Below are 27,227 nucleotides of genomic sequence, written 5' to 3' on the forward strand. Positions count from 1 at the left end.
GAACTGGGGCGTACACAGGCAGGGGACATGAGTAAGAAACCACTCACAGTCCAGACTCAGGGAGGAGGATCAGCCTGGGCAACAATCCCACAGGCCACTTGGCTGAACACAAAATTCGCTGTGCTCTCCTTGTCAACCAATAAACCACAGGCGTCTGAATCATGCCAGTGCTTTCATCTGACAGACTGGTCACCTCACAACCAGGGACAATCAGAGGGGTGTGCAAGGTTATCCTTGTAGCAGGGAACAAATAGTATGGGCTTTCCTTGGACTTACTCATTCGTTATGATCCTTTGGATTTTTTTACTTTGATGAATATCTTATACAATAATATAACATATGAACTATACTTTTATATATACAATTTTAAATTAATTTATCAATAATATACATATTATCATGTATATTAATATGTATGGGGGGGTTATTACTATGTATGGGGCTATGTGATAAAAAACGTTTGGAGACCACTGTGATAAACCAAAGTCCCTCCGCCCACTAAAGGTCAGAACTTCTCTTCTATATACAAAAAAGCATTTTATTGAGTTCAACTGTGACTGACTTAAACCCACATTACATACCCAAAAGTGAAAAAAGTTGAGGGTTTGACAAAAAGAGAATATCATTTTATGCTTTTTTTTCACCATTTTATATTTTTTAAATTTAGAAGCATCTTTCTTCTTGTATCTTACGTATTTTTCTTTGCACTTGAAGGTGTTGACAAAAGTCGTTTAGAAAGTAAATAACTTTGTCTACACCAAACACTGTGCTGAAAAAGCTAAAGTCAATTCTATACTTACAAACATATATTAAAATAATTTATTCTCTCAAGGAGGTACTTTTCTTAAAAGACTTAAATATTTAACTAAACCAATCCACCTATAGTTTAAAATTCTACCAAGACAGAAAAAAAATCACATCCTTGTGTCATTGACAATGGTGTGTGTTATATTCAAGTTATACAGGCTATTATTTACTGTCATCTGGAGGTTCTGAGTAAAACTTTAGCACTACATATAGTTTCCTTGCACTACATATATATCTGTGTGTGTATACAATCTTTACTAGTATATGGCTAGGAGAGGAGTCTATCTAGAAAAATGTTTGCCTTCCATCTCTGAGGAACCCGAAACTTGTCCCATTCCAAGCTTCTTCTAATTTTCAACTTTTTGTAGACTCTAGACAAAGTTCTTATATTTCAGATAGCATGGCTTAAATTCTCATCTGACCACCAGTAATTACAAGGTAAAAAAAAAAACAAACAAAAAAAAAACTGATGATTAATTTAATCACCAGTTTTAATGCTAAAAGCCCAAGTTAGTAGATGGTAACCAATAATCTATTACTCATACTCACACATTTAGCAAAGGTTTATTGATTCCCTACTGTGTACCAGGCACTGTGTTCTAGGTACTGTACTAGCAGGAAGAAAGAGATAAGATGGTCTAGAGTCAGTGCCCTCTCGAAAGAGGAGCAGCGGCACAGACTCTGCCTCAGGCATGACTGGGCCTCAGCACCTAGAACAGGGCCGGCACCTGGCAGAGAACAGATAACTGCTCTTCGCTGTCTCCCCCAAGACTGTACATCCTAGTGGGGATGCGGAGTAAGACTGGGGGGAAAAGAAACTCATAACACTTGCAAATAATTACAATATTGTTATATTCTTATTCACATACAAAACTATCTGACAACAATTTCCATCTCCCTTCTCTCCCTGCATAATGAAAATCTTGGATGAGGCTCAGAGAAAGAGTTTAGACTCACTGCATGGTCTATTTCTAGTTTTAATTACAATGCTTGGCAAAGCTTGGGACATCATTCCAATTCATTTCAAAAATAACTCTCATTCAATATAAGAAGATGGGATGTTTCACACTTGTGAATTTTGTATTTACTTGATAATGAAGATGGTTTGGCATATAAATAAAGCATTTTCTTAGCAACTTTGGTCTAGTGACGATGCAGAGCTGTTTATTTATTAATAAAAATAAAATGGCTTTCCTCAAAAAGTAAAAACTTGCATTTGCCTTCCAAACAGATTCCATTTCATTTCTAGCTCTTTTTAATCTAGAAAATGCAGCTCCGAGCAGCCATGGGACATAAAGCGTGATGAAGTCTCTGCCAGTACTTACTGATCCGTACAGCTCCCCCTTCTCGTTCATCCCGAGGTAGAGTCCACTGTCCACGCCTCGAATGCTGACCAGGCCCACTGCTATACTGATAAATTCCAGGATGCCTGCGAGACAAAGGAGGCAGGCAGAGGACAGGTTAGAGCAGAGAATATGCCCTGAGAGTCTCAGCACCCCCGCGGTTTGGGAGAGGACACTGAGCCCAGCTCCCACTTTGATAACCTCTCACTAGTTAAAGAAGAGTCTTCTCTGTTAAAACTGCTGCCTGAAAGAATTGATTTTCCAACTAAATCACATCTTATCATAGTGATACAAAAGTACTTCTCAACATGGCTTAGATAACAAACAAACCATTTTAAAAATAAGAAAGCTAGTATCTACATAGACAGGCTAAGAAGTGATAAGACAAACCAACATACATATTCTAATTCATCTAGAAGAGTTAAATTTAAGAGAAAAACAACCTACTTCCACTTTATAAATGTGAAGTGAAATATTTGTATATGGGTATCTTGATCTTGGACTTCCCGACCTCTAGAACTGTGAGAAATAAGTGTCTGTTGTATAAGCAAAAAAAAAAAAAAAACCAAAAAAGTATTCTATTCACAGACTATGCTTCTCATAAATGAAAGTATGAAGTGCTAACTAAAGCCTTGATTGAGACAGAAAAGTATCAACTCTCTCTATTGTATAACTTTTTTGAGATCTGGAAAACTGAAATAGCCTACATACATCCCAAATATTTCTGCTTAAACTAAGTGTTGATTTTTGCTGTACTTATCCAACCCTCAGGGATAGTTAAGCAATTAAGATAACAATATTCTGGAGGGAAACATTCTGGTTCCCAAAATGCTCTTGATTTACAATAGGCATAGAATACCATATCCCAAAATCAACTCAACATAATGATCTTCTTTTACTTCCTTCTTCCCCCTTGCTTACCTCACTAAGAATAACAACACCTAAGCTGGGCATAAATCCAGAATTTTATGACCACACAACAGCAGCTTCAATTTCTCTAACTACATTGTTGTTTTAAAATGGTTATCCCACAATTTATTTAGGACACTGCTAATATTACTTGTGCTCAGCCATTTTCTCATTTTTGTTATAAATTTAAGTCTATACTTTGTGTAGACCTTGTGTTAATGCATACCAAATATTGAGTTCTTGTTTTAAAAATATCTTCATATATTGAAGAATTTACTTACATTTAAGAGTTTAGCAAAAACTAAGGGTAACACTGTGCTATAGTCAGTCTCATGTGACCAATATAAAAGCACTTACATGGATTTTTAAACAATTAGTTTTGCAACTCTCACAAAATAGACTGTGCTACAATCAAAAGAAGACATGAACTGCATAAATCTAATACAGCAAGGATTAACTCAAGAGGAAACTCTGTTCCAAGGTGATACAAAAACTAAGAGCTATTTCTTCTAAAGGGGTATTCCTAATTCTTTTATAAGGACAAAACGTAACAAGTTTATCTTGTGCTTACAGTTTACAGAATATATAGCTGGACATGCAAACTTATTTATTTTAATAGAGTGTGAAATAGTATGCAGAAAAAATATAAAGAGAAATTATAAATTGTGTTTTGAATCTGATAATCTCTGACTCTATCATGGAAGATACATCTAAAACAAGCCAGCTTACCACTAGCCTTCCCTACCTCCGAAAGCAAATGGGAAGGTAAAAGAAGCAATGTTTCCATGAGATTCATTTCACATGAAAGGCACTCTCTTTTTGATACAATTATCTTGTTTCATTGTACCATTTCTAATTCTTGTAATTCAAATTAATCAAAATTGTGGCATTTTAGTACACTTAGGAATCATATATATGTGAATCTCTTCTTAGCTACCCGAAAGCACATCACAATACAGGTCGTATGTATCCTGAAATTAGTGTAAGGAGTTAATTAATGTCCAATTTTCATTATAAAATGAAATACAGAAATGATTTGCCATCTTTGAGGTCTGAAGAATTTAAGTTACTGGGTCAATGAGGAAAGCTTTAATTATAAAACTAAAAGACACTTGCATCTTCTAAGAGAGCATGTGATGATCTTCCTGTTTTCCCTACACATGAGGCAGCTCTGAGAACTAATAATGAATATTAGTTCATTAGGTCCAACAAAGAACAAGGTGTATGCAATTTCAGAAAACCATTCTACTGGCTGGTCTGCAGAACATCAAGGAAAATAACACCAACAACAATAGTGATCATAACAGCCAGAATTCTTGAGCATTTCGTCTATGTCAGATGAGAGGCCTTCTCTCATTCAATCCTGAGAACAACCCTAGGCATTACAATGTTTAAATCCCCAGTGTACAAATGGGGAAATTGAGGTTTAACAAGGTTAAATAACTTACTACCAAGCAATTAGACTCCAAAGTCTATTTCCTTAACTATTAATATTATGCACATCTTACATTTGGTTTTACTTTTTTTAAATGTATCTGTGATTTCTGTACCATTTTCACATATTTAAGTTCTGAAATTATTATCATAATATGACTTGGAAATGAAAGTATTAAAATACCTATCTTGTTTCTTTTTCTGGCATTGACAAGATAACTGTAATTCATGTGCATTCACTTATTCGTCCAACAAACTATTATTGAGGGACTATTTATCATAAGGCAAGCACCATGCCATTTGTTGAGACTCTAAAGATGAATAAGATATAGCCTAGGCCCTATCACCCTCAAATTGCTCACATCTAATGGGAAGAAGGACAAATAAACAGATAAATGTAATAACAACGTGGCGAATGCGAGGAGGGAGCTGTTCAGCGTGTGGGCAGTCACTCAGTTTGGGAAGGCAAGTCAGAGGAGGCTTTCTGAAAAAAGTAATAGCTGAGATAAGTCTCCAAGGAGCTATCCAAGTAAGAAGCAACTATCCAGTGACCCCAGGTGGAAAAGATTTCATCACCTCAAACCACCATCCTTATCTCTGCAGCTCCTTGAAAATAGAGACCTCAAAAGAACAGCCCAGCTTTTCAAGAGGTGACCCTAGTGACCCCAGAAGCGCACCTGAATGCATGAGTCACACACGCAAAAAGTGCCAGTGCTGTGAGGTCAGGAAGACCTGGCAACCCAGCAGCAGGATCCCACCCCAACCATACTGGAATCCTTATCATTCCTGGTACCATCTTGTCCACAATAAACTCCACAACCTCAGTCAGGTCAGCTCATCTGTCTCTGGGCTAGGGGTGGTGCCAAGCCAGCTCCCGCCCACACTCCCTGGAGTATGATCCACCCCACGTTGCCTGTTTACTTGGGCGGGCAGCAGCACCACGGGTGCTGGGGCAGTAACAGCCCAGGAGGAGGACTCTGCATAGAGATGTCTGAACATTTAATGACCAAGCGGAGAGGAAGGGAAAGAAGGAAAGAGCAAGGAAAAGAGGAAGGAAGGAAAGAAGGAAGAAAGGAAAGGAGGAGGAGGGAGGGAGGGAGAGAATGATGAAATTGTGCCGAAAATTAGAACTGTGGCCCTCACATGTGCAGCACGGCGACCTGTCCCTCTCTTGGGCAGACACAGCATGGACAGCCTCAGCTCAGAAGGCCCACAGTGACAGGTTGTGGTGGGGTGATGGAAGCACAGGGTCAGTGGCTGGTGTCATTTCTTTATTCTCTTCCACAGCAGCCAACAGTTCCAAATAAGAACGTGCTCAGGGGGGTCTATGGGGTCTGATGAGGTCAGAGATTGTCCCTGGTCCACAAGAGACCAGGTCAGTGCCTGGACGACTTCAGAAAAATGACTACACCAGACCTTCCTCCTTGCCCCAGACTCACATTCTATTAGCGATCAGCCCCAAAGCCAATGGGCTGCCCTGCCTCTGTTCAAATAGACCATCAACCCAAAGCAGGCCCAGCCCCCTGGGCCATCTGTGCTGGGCCTCACCTCCAAGGCCACACAAGGCCAGCATGGAAGAGTGGGCAGAGCTGCTCCACTCTGGCTCCTGTTAAACAAGCCTGTAACCTAAAAGCCCCCAACACCTAACGAGTGTACTCTCCAGACCACACAAATGCATGCAGACCGTGAGTAAGCCCCTTTCCCGCAGAGCTCCGGCTGCTCACCTGGAGAAGCCCACACCAAGGCTGCCAGATCCGCCCTCCCAGAGCCTGCATGGGGGTAAGTCTGGGTCTGTAGCAACTGGCACACAGTTCAAAGTTTACTTAGAAAATGGCTAACTGAATGGGAGTTATAACCCCACCAATTTTTCCAGAATCTGAAGCCATACTAAAAACAGCTCCTTAATTGTGTAGTCTTTCCCCTAGTGAAACACTGAAGAGTCAGATACATAGAACAGAATTTTTTAAAGTGTAAAACCCTGGAAATAAGATTTTTTTAAACCTCTCTTTTTAAAAAAAATCATATTGTCTATCCTATTTCTCCCCTCTAGTACAACTTCCATCTGATGCCTGACCCCCTTTGAAGCCCCAGTTTGACTATCTGGGGTCCTAATGAGGTCCCGCTTGTCAGAGCCACTACCCGAGGCAAAAGGTCAGCTTACTTAGGCTTCCTGTGCAAGTTAAATGGTAGATCAGGCCCGAGGGGTTCACTTTTTTATTATTCTACATTCCCATTTCCCCAATTGATTTTTCTGCTCCCCTTTTTTCCCCAATCTAGCAAGACTGAAGTGCTCTAAAAGTGAATATATATATGAAAGTGAAAAAATATGTGTGTATCTAGATAGATATATATATATATGGAACAAAACGGCTTGCTCCCCCAGCCTATTAACCAGAGATACAATTCCCAATTCTTTTTCTCCCGTTCAACCTTACCTCCACACCACCACCCCCAAAGGAAAAACAAAGGGCTCCCTCAAGGTCCCACCTAAGTTGACATCGCTGCAGCTCCTGCTGGAACAGTGAGACTCCCCCACCCCCACGTCCCCTGCACTGCTGCTGCTGTGTCACCGCTAAGCTTGCCAGCAGCTGCAGTCACCTGCGACTGCATGGGGGCGGCAAAAACCATTTTTCCAGCACGTTTCCTTCTGCTGTTTCATTTCAGGTAGAAAATACACCTTCTATTTTAACCAAGGTATAAGCCCCCCCACCTCACCCCCTTTCTCTTTTCTTGAGAATCGGAAGAGAAACTGAGGGTAAAAGGCGAAGTCCCGGGAGGGAAGCCGGGCTGCGGAGGGGGAGGCGGGGGTGGGAGGAGGGAGGAGGGCAGAAGGTGAGGCGGCGGCGAGCGGAGCGCCAGGTGTGACGAGCTGCTGCAGCCCCTCGGCCCCCTCCCAGTGCCCGCTGGCTTCCTCCGCCCTCCCCGGGCGCCCGCGGGGTCCTAGCGCCGAGCCTGCCTCTCTCCGGGCGGGGCTGGGAAGGCAAGAGTAGGAGGCTCCCGGCACACGCACGGCTCTGCAGAGGTTGCTAATATTGGGACCTGCCGCAGCCGCAGCAGCGGGAGACCGCGGCACTGCTGTCACCCCGGGGGCCGGCTTCTCACTGCAACCGGATGAAAGACTTAAATAACCCTCCTGCCTCACCCTCCTTCCCCACCCCCACTGCGCACAGCCACCCACTCAACTCCAGCCAAACGAGGGTGAGTGGCACAGCGGAGCGCCAGGCGCGCCCTTCCCCCGCGGCCGACCAGCAAGCTTCGGGCTCGGTGCTCCCGGTCCGCAACCTGGGCCGAGGCTTCGGCTCCCCTCCCACCCAACATTACCGGCCTAACACACACACACACACACACACACACACACACACAGTGCGGAGAATCTACGGAGATGTCACTTCCTTGGCGACACCTTTTTCCAACCTCTAGGATCGAGGAGGGGTGAGAAGGTCTAGCTTTTTGTTTGATGGTCTCTATTCAGCCGCTGTAGTCCCCTGCAGTCCTCTCCGCTGACCCCAGGACGCGCCTCCCCTGTTCTCCCCGCCCGCGCGGCCCCCACCTTTGCATCCCCGTTCTCCCCAACTAGAATGCGCGTGGCAAACGTCCTATCCTAAAGGTGACTGCATCAAAAAAAAAAAAAAAAAAAAAAAAAAAAACCTCGTGGGGGTGAGGGGTGCATGGAGGAGCCTCAACCGGAACATCCCATAATCTCTCTACACCAGGGCCCAGTAGGGCTGCACGGGAGTTCCGACGGGGTCTCTCCAAGGCAGAGCTCGACTAATTCACACAATGAAGCTGGCCCTGGCCCGCCGCGGCGCCCCGCAGCTGTGCGCCCCCGCTGCGCTCCAGCGCGCACCCGGGGCTCTCCCGGCCGAGAGGCCGAGGCCGAGGCAGGGACGCGGGAAAGCCGACCCCCGAGCTGCGAGCTCGCTAGCTCTAGTCTCCGAACGCGATTAACAATAGCACACCGCCCCTCCGCCCGCCTCCGCTGCCCTTTGTCCCCCCACCCCTTCCCTGCGGCTCTGGCCTTGCCCGCCCAGGAGCCCCCGACCCACCTCCCGGGCACCGCGCAGCCCACTGATTCTCCGAAACCCCTCTGCGTGCTTCAGAAAGACGGGGAGAGACACGGGATGGGACAGGGGAGTTCAGGGGTCCGACCTCCAGCCTGTCCTTAGTCCCCGCCACCGACTCTCCCGCCGCTGCGCGCTCCTCCAGCCGTTCTCACACCGCAAACCACCGCGCTGCCCGGGGCGGAGGCTGTCAGCCCCGCCAGACCCACACTCACACACAAAGAGAAAGCGAAGGGGCTAAACTTGGGCAAAACGAAAAATCGGGTTCCCTAAACGCGGCCATAAGTTTGCCAGCCTCTGCCCGCCGCCCCCCGACACCCGCAGTCTCGGCAGCACTGAAGGGCGCACCGGCGCCGGGTGGAAAGGGAGCCAGAAACCGAGCGTGTTTAGGACCGCGCGGAGCCTGCCGGGCGGCCGCTGAGTGCGCCGCGGGGCCCGGGCGGCCCAGCCGGCACCTGCCGGCCGCGAGCGCGGGAGGGCTGGGGCTCCGGCCGCCGGCGCACCTAGGCCGGCCGCCCACCCCGCTCGCCCTCGGCCCGCTCGGCCCGGCGCCCCGCGGGTGGCCGCCGCGGCCCTGGGCACACTCGCTCTCCCACCCGCGGCCGCCCACTGCCTGTTGTTCTGGTATCGAACGCTAGGCACAGCGGCAGCCCTTAAAGCGGCCAGATAGAACAGCACTTCAGTGAAGTTTAGTCTTCCCTCTGCATCAACCAGCAGCTACGTTTCCTCCTGGGGTGGGAAAGGAACAGTTATATTTAAACTGAATAATTGCAAAGAGAAGAACTACAACTTTTTTTAAGCAGAGAGGGGAGAGAGCCGGAGAAATGTACACCACTAGGTTCAGCTGTGGGCTTGGGCTCAGCGGTGAGCAAAGGGAGAAAATCTTGGGCCTCATGTATCTGGGACCATCCCCACTCCAGGCCTGAATCCTCCTCACCTTCTGGCATCATCTACAGCCCCACGAAACTAAACATACAGTTTAGATTGTGTTCAACATCTGGCACGAAAGCATGAGGAAGAAAAATCACCACAGGACTTTATTTTTTACGACCTAGTTTAAGTGTTGTCAGGTGGGTTCACTCAGAAGTTAACTCCTTCCAACAGTCTGGTTGCCCTGGAGCTTAATTTTCTTTTTTTAACTAAGGGAAAAACCGGAGAGTCCACCCCATCGGGACTCTGCTAGTTGACTTCGTGCTGTTGGGCTCAGGGTGCCCCAGCAAGCACGTGTGTGCAGGCATTAAAGTGGGCAGTCACCAGCCCTCGAGTCTGCAGCCCTCAGTGCTGAGTCACAAATACCCTCCTCTGAAAATGAAATCCTCGGAATGCCCTTTAAAATTAGCTCACAGCTTTTGCATCCGCACACACTCACACCAGAGAGCCACGCAGGAAACCCACACAGGGCTGCACACTATAGAGAATAAAAAGCAGAGATTATAACTTGGTAGCTGGAAGGACGAACACCCCTAACGAGCCTCCTGCTCCTTCCCAAGTCATTTTCCCCCAGCGCCTCTGCCTTTGCTGCTCAGGGAGTCTAAAATATGACTTTAGTCCTCCTACCAACAGGACAATCAGTCAGCAACCTCTGCCTACTGGGCTTTCAGATCCTTACTGGGGGGAATAAACAATACCCTTAATTTACAATTCAAGCAGTTTACTTATTAAAGAGGAAGGGAGAAAAGCTTCATTTGGGTACAAGATACCCACTGCCTTCGGGAAACTGAATGCATTAAGTTCTTAGTAGTTAATGATTAAAGCTTTAAACTCGTGGAATCAGTCCATTCAAAAGAAACTTCCTAAACCCATGTATCTGATGCAAAAAAAAAAAAAACTAGGTACTCGAGTTATATTTAAAATCACGTCCCCCTTTAAATTAAAAGGTGGGCTTTCAATGTATACTTGCATCAGTGCCAGCAGCAGATCTGCAATTCCGGAGGTATTTTTTTTCCCCCTGAGCTGGCAAGACACAGAGAAAGAGAGACAGAGAAGGTGAAGGGGGGGATCCCTTCCCACATCCCCCGCCCGGCCACCACCTTCTCGGTAGTTATAATCCCAACATGTCATTGCATGGACACTAAAGGGTTAATGGTATACCTACCAAATCGGCTGTGGTCTTTCCTGGTTCCCTGGATAGTACCATTGGGGAAGATTTCTAAGTGAAATCCAGTCCTGCAGTATAGCTGCCTTCGCCTGAGAATCCCCTTTAAATGATCCAAGTCCGTGACTGCGGGTCCCCTGGGGAGCCCCCCTGCTTCGGACTGACCCAGGTGGTCACTTAACAAAACCGGGCTGTCCACCGGCAACACGGGCACATTCCCAAACGGTACCGCATCCTGCACACCGAAATAGTTCCCAACTTCACCTAAGGGAGCCATCAGAGGACTCGGCTTTTGGAGCACAAGAATAAACAATAATGATGGTGCCAACCCAGGAGATATTAGGCGAGGTATATCCAACTCCCCTCCCTTACTGCAGTTGCAGAGAGAGAGAGAGAGAGAGAGAGAAAAAAGGGTTCTTTTCTTCAATCCATTAAATGCATAAATAAAAGTAATCTGCTGTTTCACTGGCACAGGTTCAAGGTCAAACCACTGATAGTCTAAGAAACCACCACTTTATACTCACACACTGACATATTGATAAACGTATCTATGTATCTCTATAGATAGATCCCCAGCTCTTAGCAGGCAGGAAGGTCTTCATCCCATCCGACCGTAATAAGGAAAAAAAATCCGTAGTTTCTCCATTTGGTTTGAGATCAGAATGACCATAGCAACTTAAATGCCTAGGCGTTATTATAGGGATTTTTAAGATGCACGGGCTACGTCAGAATTTACGGATCCTGACTCCAGGAAGGCATGCGCTGTTTTTACTCTCTAACCGACTCTGCAGACATCAGCATGAATCCTTCAAGGGGAAAAAAAAATCTCACGTTGGCGGCGGCGACAAATCTCCCCTCCCGGTCCCCCCTCCAAAAAATAATAATAATAATAAAACAAAAAGAAGAAACTTTAGGCGTCCAGAGCTAGTATCCAGGATTCTCCAGAGGCTCGGCAGATGTCCATGGGCTTGGAACGGGTGGCGAGCGGCGGGCGAGGAGAGCGGCGTCCGGGAGCTCGCGTGCCGCCCTGGCTGCCGCGAACAGGTGTTGCCGCGCCGGCTCGCGGAGCGTTGTAGCCGGGCGGAGCGCTCCTCCTGCGCAGCCCCCGCCGGCGCGCAGAGTGGCGCAGGCAGCGGCATTGGGCTGGGTTTAAGGTAGCGCCGCGACCGCCCCGGCTGCCCACGGTCCTAGCGCCCGCCTCGCGGCCCGCGCCGCTCTGCGGCAGGCCGGGCGCAGCGCGCCAGAGCGCAGGACTTCCTGGGAAGGCAGCCGCGGAGCCCTTGCTTTACAAAGAAAAGCAAATGAAAGATGCACTGCGCGAGACTGGAGGAAGAAACCCCGAGTCTCCTGAGACTCAAAGTTCAGCGGAATAGGAGCTGGTAACCCAAAATCTAGCTCACTACATTGAGGGAGGTTCGAGTGAAATAGGGAAACTAGTTTTCACGTGGGTTCTGCAGTCTTGCATTGCATTATAAAATATGTCTTAGTTGAGAGTTGGAGGGAAGAGGGTGATTAATGAGCCTGGATGGCCATGGCAATTTCTCTTTCATTCTTCTGCCAGCTATACAGAAGCGCAAACTATATTGCAGGTAAAACGGCTGGGTCTGAGCCTCCCCCACCGCCTTACACACACACACACACACACACACACACACACACACACGCAGGTGGGGCCACCGTCTCGGTTCTGCTTGGGGCGTTCTGCTGTGCATCTTGGGTTTGGGGTTACGTTTAGGTCCCGCCCCGCCCGGAGTCCCGGCTGCCGCCGCTCAGCCGGCAGGGGGGCGCCAGAGAACCTCTTCTGTCCCCGAGTTCGACTCGCGCGCGCTTCCTCGGGGAGTCCGGGTGAGGAGAGTGTTCCAGTGGGCTCCCTCCTGCCCCCAAACCACGCTCCTTAGGACGAACCGTGCCATCCCGAGCCCTGTTTCCGCTTGGGGAAAAGAAAGGCGAGCTCCAGTGTCTCCGTCCAGGGCCGAAGCCCGCCGCGGAGCCGGGAGAGGCGGCGCAAGATGCTCGCGGGGCGCCCCGGGCCTCAGCCGCGCCTCCCTGCTCGCCCCCGGGCTGCACGTGGAAGTCCGAGCTCCCGTGCGCCGGCTCGGGTTTCTGCTCGCGGCCGGCGGCCTTCGGGCCCAGCCAGAGGCAGGGACAAAGAAACCCGCCGCCCAGGGCCGCGAGAGGCCCTGCCTGGCTCGGCCCGCCCGAGAGCCCGGCGGCGGCGCGCTCTGCACCCGGGGCGGCCGGTCGGCGCCCGCATCCCCCGCGGCCGCTGTTGCGGAGCGTGGCGCTCCCGACACACACGCTCGCTCCGCAGCCGCCGCGGGCCCCTCTCTCTCCCTCCCCCTGCTCCTTTGTTCACATTGTCTCAGAAATGGCCCGACTCTCGGTCAAGATGGTGAAAGTTGCCGAGACTTGAGCGCAGCTCCAGACTGCGGGGCGTGCGAGTAACAAGCGAAGTCGAAGGCGAGACTGAACCCCTGTGGTGGGGAAACGAATCAAAACCTCTTTATGAAGGAGAAGTCTGATCCGCCTTAGTAGTCAGCTCAAGGCTGGAGGTGAAGAACTGGGGCTGGCCCTACTCCGACGGAAGAGTTTCTCCTGAAGATGAAAGGGAGCAATGAATTTGCAGATTTCTAGAGGGCTGGAGGTGCAGGCGACCTGGAGCGACCTTCTCGTGCCCCACCCCCCGGGGTGGAGGGCGTGCTGCGGCCGGGCGAGGAGGGAGGAGAGAGGGATGAGGTGGTCCTCCTCCTCCTCCCACTCCCACACCCCTTTGCAGCAGTCGGGGTCACTGGGTGTACGGAGGCTGGGTCGGTGCATTCCTGCCGAAGTGTTTCGGGAGCACTAGAGCCCTACCGGGTGGTATTTGCAGTAGTCACATTCGCGGAGGTACAGAGCGGGCTTTAACGTTGACTGCTCCGTGGCAGATTCAAGAAGCTGGGGAGGAAGTGTCACATCTCATAAACCACCCGAGTAGCTCGCGTTAATCACCAAGGCAGCCAGCAGCGCTGGGTTAAGCAGGGGCGTCCCTCGACCACTCGGGTACAATGCGCTGGGTTGGTTACTTAGGGGGAGAAAACTGATGCAAGAAAGACAAGCAGAAAGAGATGGAGACAGGGAGACGCTTGATAAGGAGAGAGACGAGCAGCACTGGGACATTTCCACGGAGGACAAGACTGGGACCATTTCCACCAGCTGTCTCCAACCACATTCTTTCGGTCTGAATTTAGACTGTCATCCAATGAGCAAAGACCATTTCCGCTTCCGAATCCTGCAGCATCGTGACTGTCACTTTCAAAAGCGACGCAGCGATGGGAGAGAGGGTGAAGTGGCTGATGGAGCACTTTCCCAGACAGAAGCAGCCTCCTCCCGACATCTCTTTTCCACTGAGGTTGGCTTCGTCCACATTTCGTCTGCATCCCTAACTCCAGCTGCAGGAAGCTTCTGCTGCTTTCTTGTCTCCTTGCCTTTCTCGTCACCTGGTTTCCCTCGCTGCTTCAGTTCGGTCAGTTTTCTCATTGGTAGTATAAGCAAGCCCTTCCTTTCCTTTCGCTGAGCACATCACATTTCTCTGGCGCTCACCCCACTGGCTATGGCTGACATCCTCAAGGTTACTTCACAGCTATGCCAGGATCGTGAACTCCTATGTCCCCACCTATGCGTATATTTTCCAAGTATTCTTCAATTAGTATATATTATAGATGGTACCCTCCAATGTTCTATTCACCTCCTCCCCACCTCATGACCCCCTCAATCTATTTATAGGCTTTTGTTTAGGAGCTGTGAGGGGCTTGGGATGAAGGCGGATGGTGTGGGAAGGTTGAAGTCCATTCCCAGCCTGTCCCCAGCAGCTAGGTTGGAGCTTCCATGGTAAGAGTACAGAACTATTATAACTAACGTTTATTGACTGCTTACTGTGGTTCAGACACCCTGTTAAGTGCTTTTGTGCTTTAACTTTTTAATCCTCAAATCTTGTGAGGTGAGTACTATTTTATCCCATTTTACAGATGAGGAAACTGTGGCTTATAGCATGCGTATTGCTACAGTGCTAATAAAGGGTGGAGCCAAGTTCATAGACCTCAGACCTCCATTACACAACACTGCCTTCTATCGTAACAGGCATATACTTTTAAATTATTTTAAACAGCATGTTTCCACAAAATAAATATACAGAAACAAATGATGAGTATAAACTCACATACATGAACAACCACTTATTAATATATTGGGTATATATAAACAACAACCAGTTAAAAGACAAAATGAAGGAAAAGATCCCAGTTACAATAGGAGAGCGAGAGAAAGAAAGGAGAGAAGACCCCTGGGAATATAATTTAAAAATGGTCAGGATCTGTATGAAGAAATATTTTTAAATCTCCCTAGGGACACAAAAGAAGACTTCAACAAATTGAAAGGCCTAGAAAGAAGCCAGGTACTATTCACCAGGACAATGGGAGAATGGCCCGAAGGCATTGCAGAGAGCTTCCAGGCTGCCTGTCCCAGCACAGACTAAGAACAGTAGGGCCTTTAGAGCAGAACAGGCTCACTGCAAAGGGCACCTCAGAACTCTGCTCCCCACATTCTGTGACGGCCTTACTGGGCTCACTGCCCACTGCTCAAGAGGAAACCAATACACTGAGACAGCAGGGATTACAGCAGAGAAAGAGTTTAGTATCACAGGCACCATGTGAAGAGATGGGAGGAAGTTCTCGAATCTGTCTCCCTGAGAATTTGAGAGAAAGAGTTTTTAAAGATAGTTTGGTGAGCAAAGGGCTAGGCAATTGGGTCTACTGATTGGCTGGGTTTGGGGTAGAACCACAGGGGTGTAGAAATTGTCTCCTTGTGCTGAGTCAGTTCCCGGGTGGGGGTCGCAAGACCAGTTGAGTCAATTCCTTGGTATGGGCCACTGGTCTGGGTGGGTCAGCCAATCCACTAACAGGGCCTGGAAGTTATTGCAAAAAACTAGCCTTAGGTTTTACTAGGGTGATGTTACCCATGGGCGTAATTAAGAAAGTTAAGAATCTTTATAACCATCAGCTATGTGACTCCAGAAAGCAAACTAGGGGACAATGGCTGGTTATATATAGAGAGGCATAGTGTGTGTGTGTATGTGTGTGTGTGTGTGTGTATGTATATATATATATACACACACTAATATATACACACACACTATGACTGTGCCTTAATTCAGGCCCCTACCACAGTTCCCACCTTGTGGCCCTTTATTAATTTTATAAAGGGTGATTTCAATTCCATTAAAGCGATCGTTGGCCCCAGCCATGGCTCAAATGGCCCCAGGTGCAGCTTGGGCTACTGCTCCAGAGAGTGCAAGCTATAGGCTTTGGCAATGTCCATGTGGTGCTAATTCTGTAGACATGCAGAGTGCAAGAGCTATGGAGGCATGATCTCCTCCACCTAGATTTCAAAGGATGTCCCAGGAAGCCAGTGGTTCCAGGCAGAAACTTGCCACATGGGTGGAGCTACCACACAGAGTCCCTACCACGGCAATGCCTAGTGTAGCCATGAGAGGGGGGCTACCCCCAGGACCCCAGAACTGTTGTGCCACCAGCAGTATGCAACACTTGCCTGAGATAGCTACAGGTATTGGAATCCACCCTGGGAGAGCAACCATATGGGCTGTACCCAACAAAGCCAAAGGGGCAGAGCTGCCAGCGGCCTTAGGAGCTCACCCACTGCCCCTGATTCTTTTATACAAGAAACAAATATAGCATTGGTTGCCTTTGGGAAGGAAAATTGTATAGCTGGAGAACTAGGGTTAGGAGGGAGAATTTTCACTAGGTACACTTTATTGAATGTTTTATCTATTTACAAAAATAATAAACAGTTTAATTTTAAAAAATAATTACATATTTCTCTTTGAAAAGCTTGCAAGTACTGTGCCTGATGCAAAGATCTTGTGAGCAACTGCAGAAAATGTTATAATCTAGGGCCACTTTTCCCCACACTCCTCTAGGTGCATGAATTGATACATCTCCAAAGATGTGAAAAGTCAAACTCATCAGGCCTTTGGGAAGCTTGGCAAGATGCCACTACTTTCCATTCTCTTCCACTATAAATCTTATCCTTCCTTAGCATTGCCTGGCTTTTTTCATGTTCATTTTACCTTCCTGTCTCTCCTTGTTTCTCCTATCATGAAATGTGCCTGACACAGCCCTGGGATTTTCTTCACTTATAACTTCCCAATGTTACATCACACTGCTGGTTCCACATGCCCCATCTCCCACTCCGAGTCTAGCCTTAGGGCAAGTAACACTGCCCAACTTCCTCATGTGACCTCCTCTTCTTTATCCACCTCTTTCTTTCCATTTCTTTTCACTATTCTTTTGGACACTCCAACAAAACCCATTTTTAACTTTTCTTTTCCTGAATATTTCCCTGCTTTTACAATATAGCTGGGATAAAAATAATAACAATGTTTATCAAACACACGCTATAGAACTTCACATACATTGTTTCATTTAACTTCATTACACGACCAGTTAGACATTATCTCTATTTGTTAAGGTTGAGGAAACTGATACTTAGGGAGGTTAACACAATCCACACATCACATGGCTAGGAACTGATGGGCAGGGTTCTAACACAGACCTTCAACACCATAGCCTGGGTTCTCAGCTACTTTAATACACTGTGGAATTTCAGAATATATTGAAATAGTTTTTTCTGTTAAACAGCTAGCTTAGAGAGCCTTCCATTGAACATATGCGGGGGGAAGATGTCTTTTTCCTAAAGGCATCTTCAATATTTTCTTCTTCCTTGATATTTGATGGAACACTCCCAGTGTTCTCCAAGAGTGAGTAGGAACAAATAGCAAATTGCTTCTCATTGCTACTACCATAATCTCTTGAAATTAGTGTCCAACTTTGTAAATCCAGGGTCAGTTATCAACCTACTCAACTGACCCCTTGGCAGAATTAATCACTCTCCCGGCTTTCATGCACTTTTTGTCATCTATCTTCCATGACCACAAACATTCTAGGTTTTCCTCCTACTTCACAAATCATTTTGGCAGTTTCCTTGGCTACATCCTTCTCTTCTCCCCAACATCCAGCATTTGGAGCATCCAATGGCTCAGCCCTTGTATCTATTCTTTTCCCAATTTACACTTACTTCCTAGAAGATTTCTTCAACTCCCAAAGCTTTAACTACCATCCATTCACTGAGGATTCCCAAATTACATCTGTAGCCCTTCCCTCTCCCCTAAACTCCAGTCTTCTTTCAGCTGCTTCCCTAACACCTCCACCCCACAGTCTAGAAGACCTTCAAAACCCAACACTAAATTAGCCGGGTGTGGTGGCGTGCACTGGTAGTCCCAGCTACTCAGGAGGCTGAGGCAGAAGGATCACTTGAGCCTAGGAGTTTGAGGTTGCAATCAGCTATTGACACCACCGCACTCCAGCCCTGGTGACAGAATAAAACACTTTCTCAAAAATACAAAACAAAATGAAGCAAACAAACAAACAAACAACCCCAGCACTACCAAAATGGATCTCTTTTGTCTCCAGATGCCACTCCTCCCAGAAATCTGGGCTCCCGGGTGTTCCCTGTCTCAGTAAATGTCACTACATTCACTCAGCTGCTCAAACCAAAAACAGAGAAGTCATTCCTCATCCAAACCATAACAGTTTTACTTTCAAAATAGATCCAAAATCCAACCACTTTTTACCATCTTCACTGATTGCACCGTGGCTCTAGCCACCAACATCTCCTCCTTGGATTAACACAATGACTTCCTCACTGGGCTTCCTGCATAGGCATTGTACCCACAAGCCACACAATGTAAGTCAAGTTATGTCACTCTCAGTTACCCTGACACCAAATTACCTACAGTAGCATTAACTCTCTGACCCCTGGCCACCACTCTGATTCCATCTCCTGCCACCATCCACAAGTCCACTCCACTCCTGCAAGGTGGGCCTCCTTATTGTCTCTCAAATGTGCCAGTACATCCCCATCTGCTGGCCTTCTGCTTACATCACCTTTCCCTCAATTGTTCATGGCTTGTTCTCTCACTTCGGGAAGGTCTCCATGGAATTGTCACTTCCTCAGAGGGGTTTGCTCTGACCACTCTATCTAAAATAGCCTGTCACCCATGATCACCATTTTTCTTCACAATAATTATCATTGGCTGATGTATTTACAATAGTAAGATAGATCAGGCCTTTGCTGCTACGGAGCTTACATTCTTAGGAGAGAAACAGACAACAAGCAAGTAAACAAGATAATTCTAGTAAATGTTAAAAAGGAAAACAAAGCAGAGTGTTGCAGAAGTGTCTGGAAGCTCTTCTTTCTGGGGCTTTCTAAGAAGATGACACTTAAGCTGAGACTTGAATGACAAAAAGGAGCTGGCCTTACAAAGATCTGAGTACAGTAATCACCCTTATCTGCAGTTTTGCTTTCCTCAGTTTCAGTTACCCATGGTCAACCAAGGTCTGAAAATATAAATGGAAAATTTCATAAACAATTCACAAGTCTTAAATTGCTCACCACCATTCTGAATGGCACGATGAACTCTCTTGCTGTCCTGCTGTGTCTGCACGGAACGTGAATCGTCCCTTTGTCCAATGGATTCACGCTGTCTACACCACCTGCCCATTAGTCACTCAGTAGCCATCGTGGTTATCAGACCAAAAAGACATAAAAAGTATATGTAGGGTCCAGTGCTACCCGCAGTTTCAGGCATCCACTGGGGTCTTGAAACACAACCCACATAAGTATGTAGAGCCACCTCAAGATAACTATCCTGACTTCTCAATATTATATAGAACCGGGAGGATGTGTTTGATCTTACTATCTCCCTAGATAGCTTTACCAAGCTGGTGTTTCAAAGAAGTGTAATGTGCGACATCGTTAAGTACCATCTTCTAGATAGCTTCTGTAATTCAACAAAGCCCCTTCTGTGGCAGAGTAGTTGCTATTCAGCTGAGCTGGTCTTTGGCATAGTGGTCAGCAACGCTTGTGTGCTGTCCTCTGAAGGAGATCCAAAAAATCCCTATGCTCAAAACTCCTCACCCAGCAACAATTAAAAAAAAAAAACAGAGGGTAGAGAAAAGGAAATCTTATTCACAAACTAGCCAGACCCAGAAGACACACAGTTAATACCAAGTTGTATGTAAGCATTTACTAAAGTATAATTGATAGCATGAGTTCAAAGAAAAGTAAGAAAATATGGCCACACTCAGCATACTGTATCACTGTAGACAGCTAATGTTGATGTAGCATTCTTATTTGCAATATACAAGAGCTACTTTGGGGCAAAGGAAGTGAAATTGTGTTTAAAAATTTTAAAAATGCCAAGAGTGGTGATACTTCCTTCTCCTCAATGCTGTAATTTGATCGAGTACATATTTTAATTTGGGATTGTTTGGTTTGGCATTGTTTGCTTCAATGTGTTGAACACACAGCGAAAGAACAATAAAAATCTCTTAACATTTCCAGGTATATCCAAATATGGAGAGAATTCTGTGTTTTGAATCAATCACTTCTCACCTGGAAAACTAAGAGGAGAGCCACTGACAGTGCCCGTTATTAGTCATTAAACATTTCTTTAATGATAGCTGGAGTTTATTTATTCATCTATTCATTTATTTCACTTTGCATCCTTCCGCTTGGGTTGGATGACCATGTAGCACTTGTTCTGACCACTTCAAGTCGGTATCTGATTACGTGCATTGCGCATAGTATAGTTAGCAGTGACTAACCCCATGCCTAAAAAATCTATGGCTTTTTACCTCAGTAGAAATTATTGGAATGTGAACTAAATTTGAACATATGAATAGAAGTAAAACATCAATAGTCACACATCCAAAAGAAAAAAGGCATGCTTCACTTTGCTGAGTTTAAGAAAAACACTATACTACATGGTAAACTATGAAGCCAGATGTTGAGTCTTTGCACATATTCTTTTTCACAGGACAAGATGAAAAGGTATGCTTTCTCACAATTCATATATCCCTTCATCCACAAAAGAAAAGATAATGTAAAATAAACAAATGAGACAGTATAGCAAGGTAGAAATTGCATAGTCTTCAGAAGTTCTCGCATCTGGCCGGTTGAACAAGTTCTTTAATAGTTCCAAGACAAATTTCCTCATCTGTGGAAAGGGGATGATAATAATACCTGACACCTATTTATTTTGAGGATAAAAAGAGATAGACCACGTAAAATGCATAGTTCAGTGCCTGGTGCTGGTGCCCAAAAAGAGCTCAACACAGATACATCTTGGTAATGAGCATAAATTAACTTTACCTAAGCAATAAGGCTGTTTTCAACAGGAAAAATAGAAAAAAATTTTTGAAGACTATGTAATAATAGGAGAAAAGCAGGAAAAAAAATAATTTAAGTACAGTATGATTACCACTGTACAAAAACAAGACATGCCTGAGTTAGAGGCTCAAAAAGGAAACCTGAAGGAAATGTACCAAAATGTTGGCACTAGTTATGTTAGGATCATGAACTTAATGCTGTTTTTGTCCTCTATTGTCCAGATTTTCAGTAGTATGATCCATTACTTATATACATAAAAAAATATAAATATTGAATTTTGAAAGCTAAATGATGCTTTTTTGTAACAAATTATCTACTTCCTAGCAGAAACTTTCAAAGTATTGTTTTATACACTCCAGAGCTGTTTGCAATGATTGCTAACAATGATTTCATTCAATTCATCATTTATTGAGAGCCGTGTGCCAGACTCCAGGAGGAAACAAAATAAATGAGATGGGGTCCCGCCCTCATTACGTCCCTTGATAACAACAGTGGTGGTAGTTCTCCGATTGTGAATCAGTCAGCATATTAAGAGTCATTGTATCAGTCAGGATGCCACCAGGGAAGCAGAGGAAAAGGGAGGGGAGGTGGGGAGAGACAGGGAGTGGGGCAGAGGAGAGAAGGAGCAGGGGAAGGAAGAGGGAGAGGGAGAGATTCGTTTGGAGAAGTGAATTGGCTTACGGAGCTCTGCAGGGCAGCCTGCAGCTAAGAGCTGCAGAGCAGGAGCCGACCCTGCAGTCCACGGGCAGAATTTTTCTTTCCTCAGGGAAACCTCAGTTCTACTTTTAAGGCCTTGCAACTGCTTGGAGGAAGCTCATCCAGATCATCTGGGATCATCTCCCTCAGCTAAAGTCAACTGAATGTAGATGTTAATCACAATTGGATTGACTAACTGGGGACTGTAGCCTCGACACATCAAGCTCAACATTTCTCTTTATTTTCTCCTAATTCCTAGTGTATTTAAAACCACTAATATCTCAGCTGGTTGCAGACACCCCCCCCCCCCGAAATAGTCCCTTGCTGAGTCCCTGACCTCCTTCCCAGGCCAGGTGATGCAGTGCTAGGCTGACAACGAACTTGACACTCAGCCAACCATCATTCCCATACTCTCGCTGGAGTTTCCTTGGCAAGTGGGGACGGTATTCCTCCTCCTCTGCGTAGCCTGCTGCTTCTGTCCTGGTGAAAACCACAGTAGAGAGGCTGGGAAAAGCCAACATAAAGCAAAATTTGCTTCCCTTTGACAACAATGTCAAACGTAAGGAGGCATAAGGTGGAGGCCGGCTGCGATTCCCACGCTGCACATTCCAAATGCTTTGTGATTCTCACCCTCCATTAAGCCTTATTTTTATCAGGCAATCTCTTATTTAAATTTATGGTAGCCCATGGTTCCTTACTAATTTACATAACTGGCCTTACTCATCCGTGTGTACCGACACCAGTGGATCTTAACCAGGGCGATTTTGCTCTCCGGGGAACGTCAGGCAATGTCTGGAGACAGTTTGGGTTGTCACAACCGGGGGGATGTCAAGAGGGTAGAGGCCAGGGGTGATGCTGAACATCCTACAATGCACAGGACAGGCCCCATGACAGAGAATTAATTATCCAGCCCAAAACGTCAATAGTGCCCAGGCTGAGACATCCTGGTCGTGACCATGCCAGCGTCACTTCTGCCACAAACTTCATTCCTCAAAAACTAGGTCTGTGAAGGAAATAAGCTTGTTAAATTTTCTTAACCTTTAGTTTAGAGGCTTTGCTGAAATTGCCTTTTGTGTCAAAGTTTTGAGTGATTTTGGAAGGGTAAGGTGAAGAAAATATGTTTCTTTTTAAAATAGCTGAAAATACTAATTTTCTGAATTAGTGAAAGTTATTGTTACTGATTGTAGTAAAACTATTAAAACTTTAAATATAATCACATGTATAACATGTCTATCATACGGCTGTTAGTTTATCGTGAAACGTAATTTACGTTATTAATTTTTTAAAGTTACGTATTTCAAGCGATTTATTCGATTTTCACTTACCATTCTTGAATTGAACTTACATTAGGCAGCATTTGCTCATTTCCAAATTTGTTTTGTCACAAAAGTGGAATAAGAGGAAGTTTTCTAGACTATAACTGTAGCATCCTCATGCCCATTGTATCTAATTTACAACTAATACAATACATATTTTTCTGCTAACAACCCAATAGTTTTGTCATTGAGGAAAGAAGGCTGAAAATACACTGAAAATCATGTGTTTGTCATTGTCCATTGAATTCTCAGCCAGGGTTCTCCACAGAAATAGAGTTAATAGGAGATGTACAAAGACAGAGAGATAAAGAGATTGATTATAAGAAATTGGTTCACATGATTATGGAGACTGGCAAGTCCAAAATTTGCAAAGCTGATGTCTCAGTTCAAGCCAAAAGGCCAGAAGCTTCTGGGGAACGAGGAAGAGCCGGGTCCCACCCCAGAGGCCCTCCGGCAGGAGAATTCCCTCTCCCTCTGAGGAGGGCAGCCTTTTGTTCTACTCGGGCCTCCAGCCGATAGGCCGATAGGACGCGGCCTGCCCACACCAGGGAGGGCCGTCTGCGGGACTCAGCCTACTGATCTAAATGTTCATTCCTCCCAAGAACATTCTCACGGAAACGCCGGAGTAACGTTTGACCAAGAATCTGAGCGGGCCGTAGCCCAGTCAAGCTGACACATACAGTTAACAATCACATCTACTGAGGGGAAAAAAAGACAGCAGAAAGAGGGAAGGAAAACTGCAAATAAACGTTCCATAGTAGGGAATCAGTTAAACAGACTAATTCAGCCACACACACTGATATATAATATTACAAACTATTATTTTTTCGTGTGGTAGAAGATTGTTTAGTGCCCTGAAAACATTTCTTAAACACCATTGACCAAGGCTCTGCCATCAGAAACATTTATCTCTATAGTACCTGGAGATACAACTCACCCCAGCTGAGAAATCTGAACCCAGTTAGAGTGCGCAGGTCCTCACTCACCAGGGCCCTAAGATAGAATCATCTGGTTGGGAGGAAAGACTGTGAGCATCTCACCCAAACCCCTGCTCACAGTGAAAGTAAGGCAGTGGTTTAGGTCTATCTCAAATTCTTGATGGAACCTTGATTCCAGACGCTTTTAAAATAATAAGCATTTAAATGCCAAACTGGCATCTGGTGCTGATCACTACAATGAATGGGGAAAGTCCAAGCTCGCATTGGTGACATGATGTGTCACTGTTGCTCTGTTTCCTGAAAGTCACGATTGCACAGGTGCATGACTGGCACTTGAGCAGTACTGTTACCACCCAAGGGAGCCCCGGGGCAGGCTCGGTCCTGGCTCCCCTCAGGGTCCTGCGTGGGCTGACGTGAGAGTACAGCTGCGTGGGACCCACCTCAGCTCACTGCTAGGATTCCCCCCTTCAGTTGTGAACGCTGATCTGGCATTTGACTTAAGCTGTTGCCTTGCTTTATTTAGACATGCCAAAGCAAAAAGCAGGAAAGAAAAAGAATATTGGACATGCAAATTATGATTTTTTTTAAAAAAAAACAGGCCTATAATTTTAGAAGCAATATTTTCACAACTACTTTTCTCCACCTCTAAAATAAAGTTTTGGATCAGGGAAAGTCTTACTAAGGTCATTTCTGAAGTTAATCACCAAAAAGTAGAAATACAGAGTATTGATTTTAACTTGATCAATGTCTGGGACCAGCCTCTCAGAACTCAGTTGTAAATTTACAGCACATCTATCTGTTAACAATACTTCAATGTTTAAATGCCACCCCATTAGAGTCTAAAGCTCTGATAGTAATGACAAAAACATTCTTGTACCACGTGGTGTGTGAACTACAACAAAGTCCAAAGAAATACTGGTTCTTATTTCCAGGATGTGACTTTTAATTATGAATCTGTTACCCTGGCACTGAAAAGCGGGGCCAGTACAAACGCCAACAGAACCATTACAAGAATGCCTGTAAAACACATTAAGATCCTTGGATAAAAAGTACCATATAAACACGAACTCTGAAGCCACAGCATAATCAATATAATCTGAAATTTTTTCTTTAGTTTTGCAAAATCAGTTCCTGAAATATGCTACCTCTGTCGGAAAGGTTGATGAATGCATTCTTCTTAATCCAAAGATGCTGCTACTGAACCACTGTCTGTGGACAAAAGGTTCTAGAACTTTACCTGGAAATCACCTGGGATCCTTGTTTAAAATGCACATTCTAAATGGTGATCAGGGAACACACACCTGTGGAAACTCTGCGATGTGGTGTAGCCTTTGACTTGCTTCACCCGTAGTGATTTTTGCCAATTGATTTGCATTCTCTTACCTGGTTTTCTTCTTGACCCAGTGGTTCATAAACTTGGCTGAGTGTTGGAATCACATCAGAGCCAGGCTCTACCCTCAAAGATTCTGAGGAAAGTGGTCCAGAGGGAGCCTACCTCCATGCGTTTCTGTAAAGCTCCCAGCTGAGTCTACTCTGAAGGTGTAGCCAGTGGTCTGCAAAACAGCCTTAACTGGACTGCTCAGCCAGCCTCGTCACCAAGTTACGAGCACCCGAGTGAAGCCCCTGTTGAGGTGCCCACAGCCAGGACCCCAACTCCAGGGAACAACAAGGTCATAGAGGTGAAGGACTTGGACTTTCACGCTAACCAGAAAGGGGTCTTTCTGCACCGAAGCTGCCCTCCTGCACGCAATTCCAAAAGGCCCCTTTTTGGGCCTCTCACTCCTCACCAAAAGAAATCCAAGCCCAGTCAAATAACGGGGCTTTCGGTCATAGAAAATGGAATACTCCTTCCAATATAGAGGGTCCTGGTCCCTCATGAGAACTCTTCTGCTTTAGGTCGCCAAAAAGAAATGGTTACTAAATTCACAAAGAATAAATATTTAGTAAATAAATATTTAACATATTTACTTATATATTTATTCTCGGTTACCAAAACACATCAGAGAGGGACCCTCTTTTTGTAGTAACATATATGTATATACGTAATATATAGGGTATTGCAAAAGTAATGCATGCTTCATAACACATTCAAACAATGGAGAAGTGTAGGGAGTAAAAATAAATATCACTCATCATCTCAGAGGCACTCACTAGGACTTGGTGTGTATCCATCCTTCCAGTTTTCTTTTCTTTTCTTTTCTTTTTTTTTTTTTTTGACACAGTCTTGTTCTGTCACCCAGGCTAGAGTGCCGTGGCATGATCATAGCTCACTACAACCTCAAACTCCTGGGCTCAAGGGATCCTCCTGCCTCAGCCTCTCAAGTAGCTGGGACTACAGGTGCACACCACTGCACCCAGCCAATTTTTCTATTTTCTGTAGAGACAGGGTCTCGCTCTTGCTCAGGCTGATCTTGAATGCCTGACCTTAAGCGATCCTCCCACCTTGGCCCCCCAGAGTGGTAGGATTACAGGCATGAGCCACCTTGCCCACCCTCAGACATTTTTCCAAATACTGACATGTATGCATAGGGCTGTTCGTTTATATGAGAATAAATTACTCATATTGACATGCAGCTTGCTTTTTAAAATCAACACTATAACAGGCGACTTGCCTCATTCTTTATTAATGGCCACTTCGTTTTCCAGAGTGTCCGTGTACCATGATTTAACAATTTTCCCCTATTGGTGGACGTCTGGATTGTCAACAGTTGAACATGATGAAGATCTGTTAAAACTGGGGACTGTCCCCTCCTGAGGTCGGTACCCCTCTTTGCACAACTGCAGGAAATGGTGCTCCAAGAAGGCAAAGACACGCCCTGGAATAGAGCAGAGAGACCTGCACAAAGTGATAGCTCCTTTAGCACAGTCCTTGGTCTTGCAGCTCTTCCTGAGGAGGCTTCTTACCTGCTTATAACATTCAGCTCAGACCAAGAATCCTGGGCTGAGCTCTGACTGAGCTCTCAGCCCTGCGCCAGACGCCAGGGAACCGACACTGCCTGGGATCCAGCCTCCACCCCTAAGAAGCTCACCATACGCTGTGTCATGTGATCTAGTGATGGGGACACAGTGCAAAGGCGGGGCAGAGTGGGCGTCTCACCATGCCCTGTTCTGAACCTGTGCTTAAACCTTTACTAATTATGCTCTGGGACTAACCCAGCTACTATCTCGGTACCTGCCCAAATTTCAAGCAATGAAATCACTCTAAGAACATCTCAAACATTTCTCCTCTGGGAGATATGTTGACTGTACATCTTGAGAAAAAACTATAATTATAAATCACACATATATACATTATGTGTGTGTGCATACAGCACACCTAGAAATGACAAACCAGCCTCGTGCGG

At 45.8% G+C, this 27,227-nt stretch overlaps 1 protein-coding gene across 1 annotated transcript in view; it reads right to left on the reverse strand.

The window, feature by feature from the left end:
* Positions 1-10,926, reverse strand: part of FGF9 (fibroblast growth factor 9) — a 28,034-nt gene extending 17,108 nt beyond the window's left edge. Inside the window, exons 1-2 of the mRNA XM_069467440.1 lie at positions 10,650-10,926; positions 2,133-2,236 (exon numbers count right to left, since the gene is read on the reverse strand). Of these exons, the coding sequence (XP_069323541.1) occupies positions 2,133-2,236; positions 10,650-10,926 (381 nt within the window). The remainder of the gene's footprint in view (positions 1-2,132; positions 2,237-10,649) is intronic.
* Positions 10,927-27,227: the final 16,301 nt, after the last annotated feature.

This window comes from Eulemur rufifrons, chromosome 4 (assembly GCF_041146395.1).
Source record: "Eulemur rufifrons isolate Redbay chromosome 4, OSU_ERuf_1, whole genome shotgun sequence".
Lineage (NCBI taxonomy): Eukaryota > Metazoa > Chordata > Mammalia > Primates > Lemuridae > Eulemur > Eulemur rufifrons.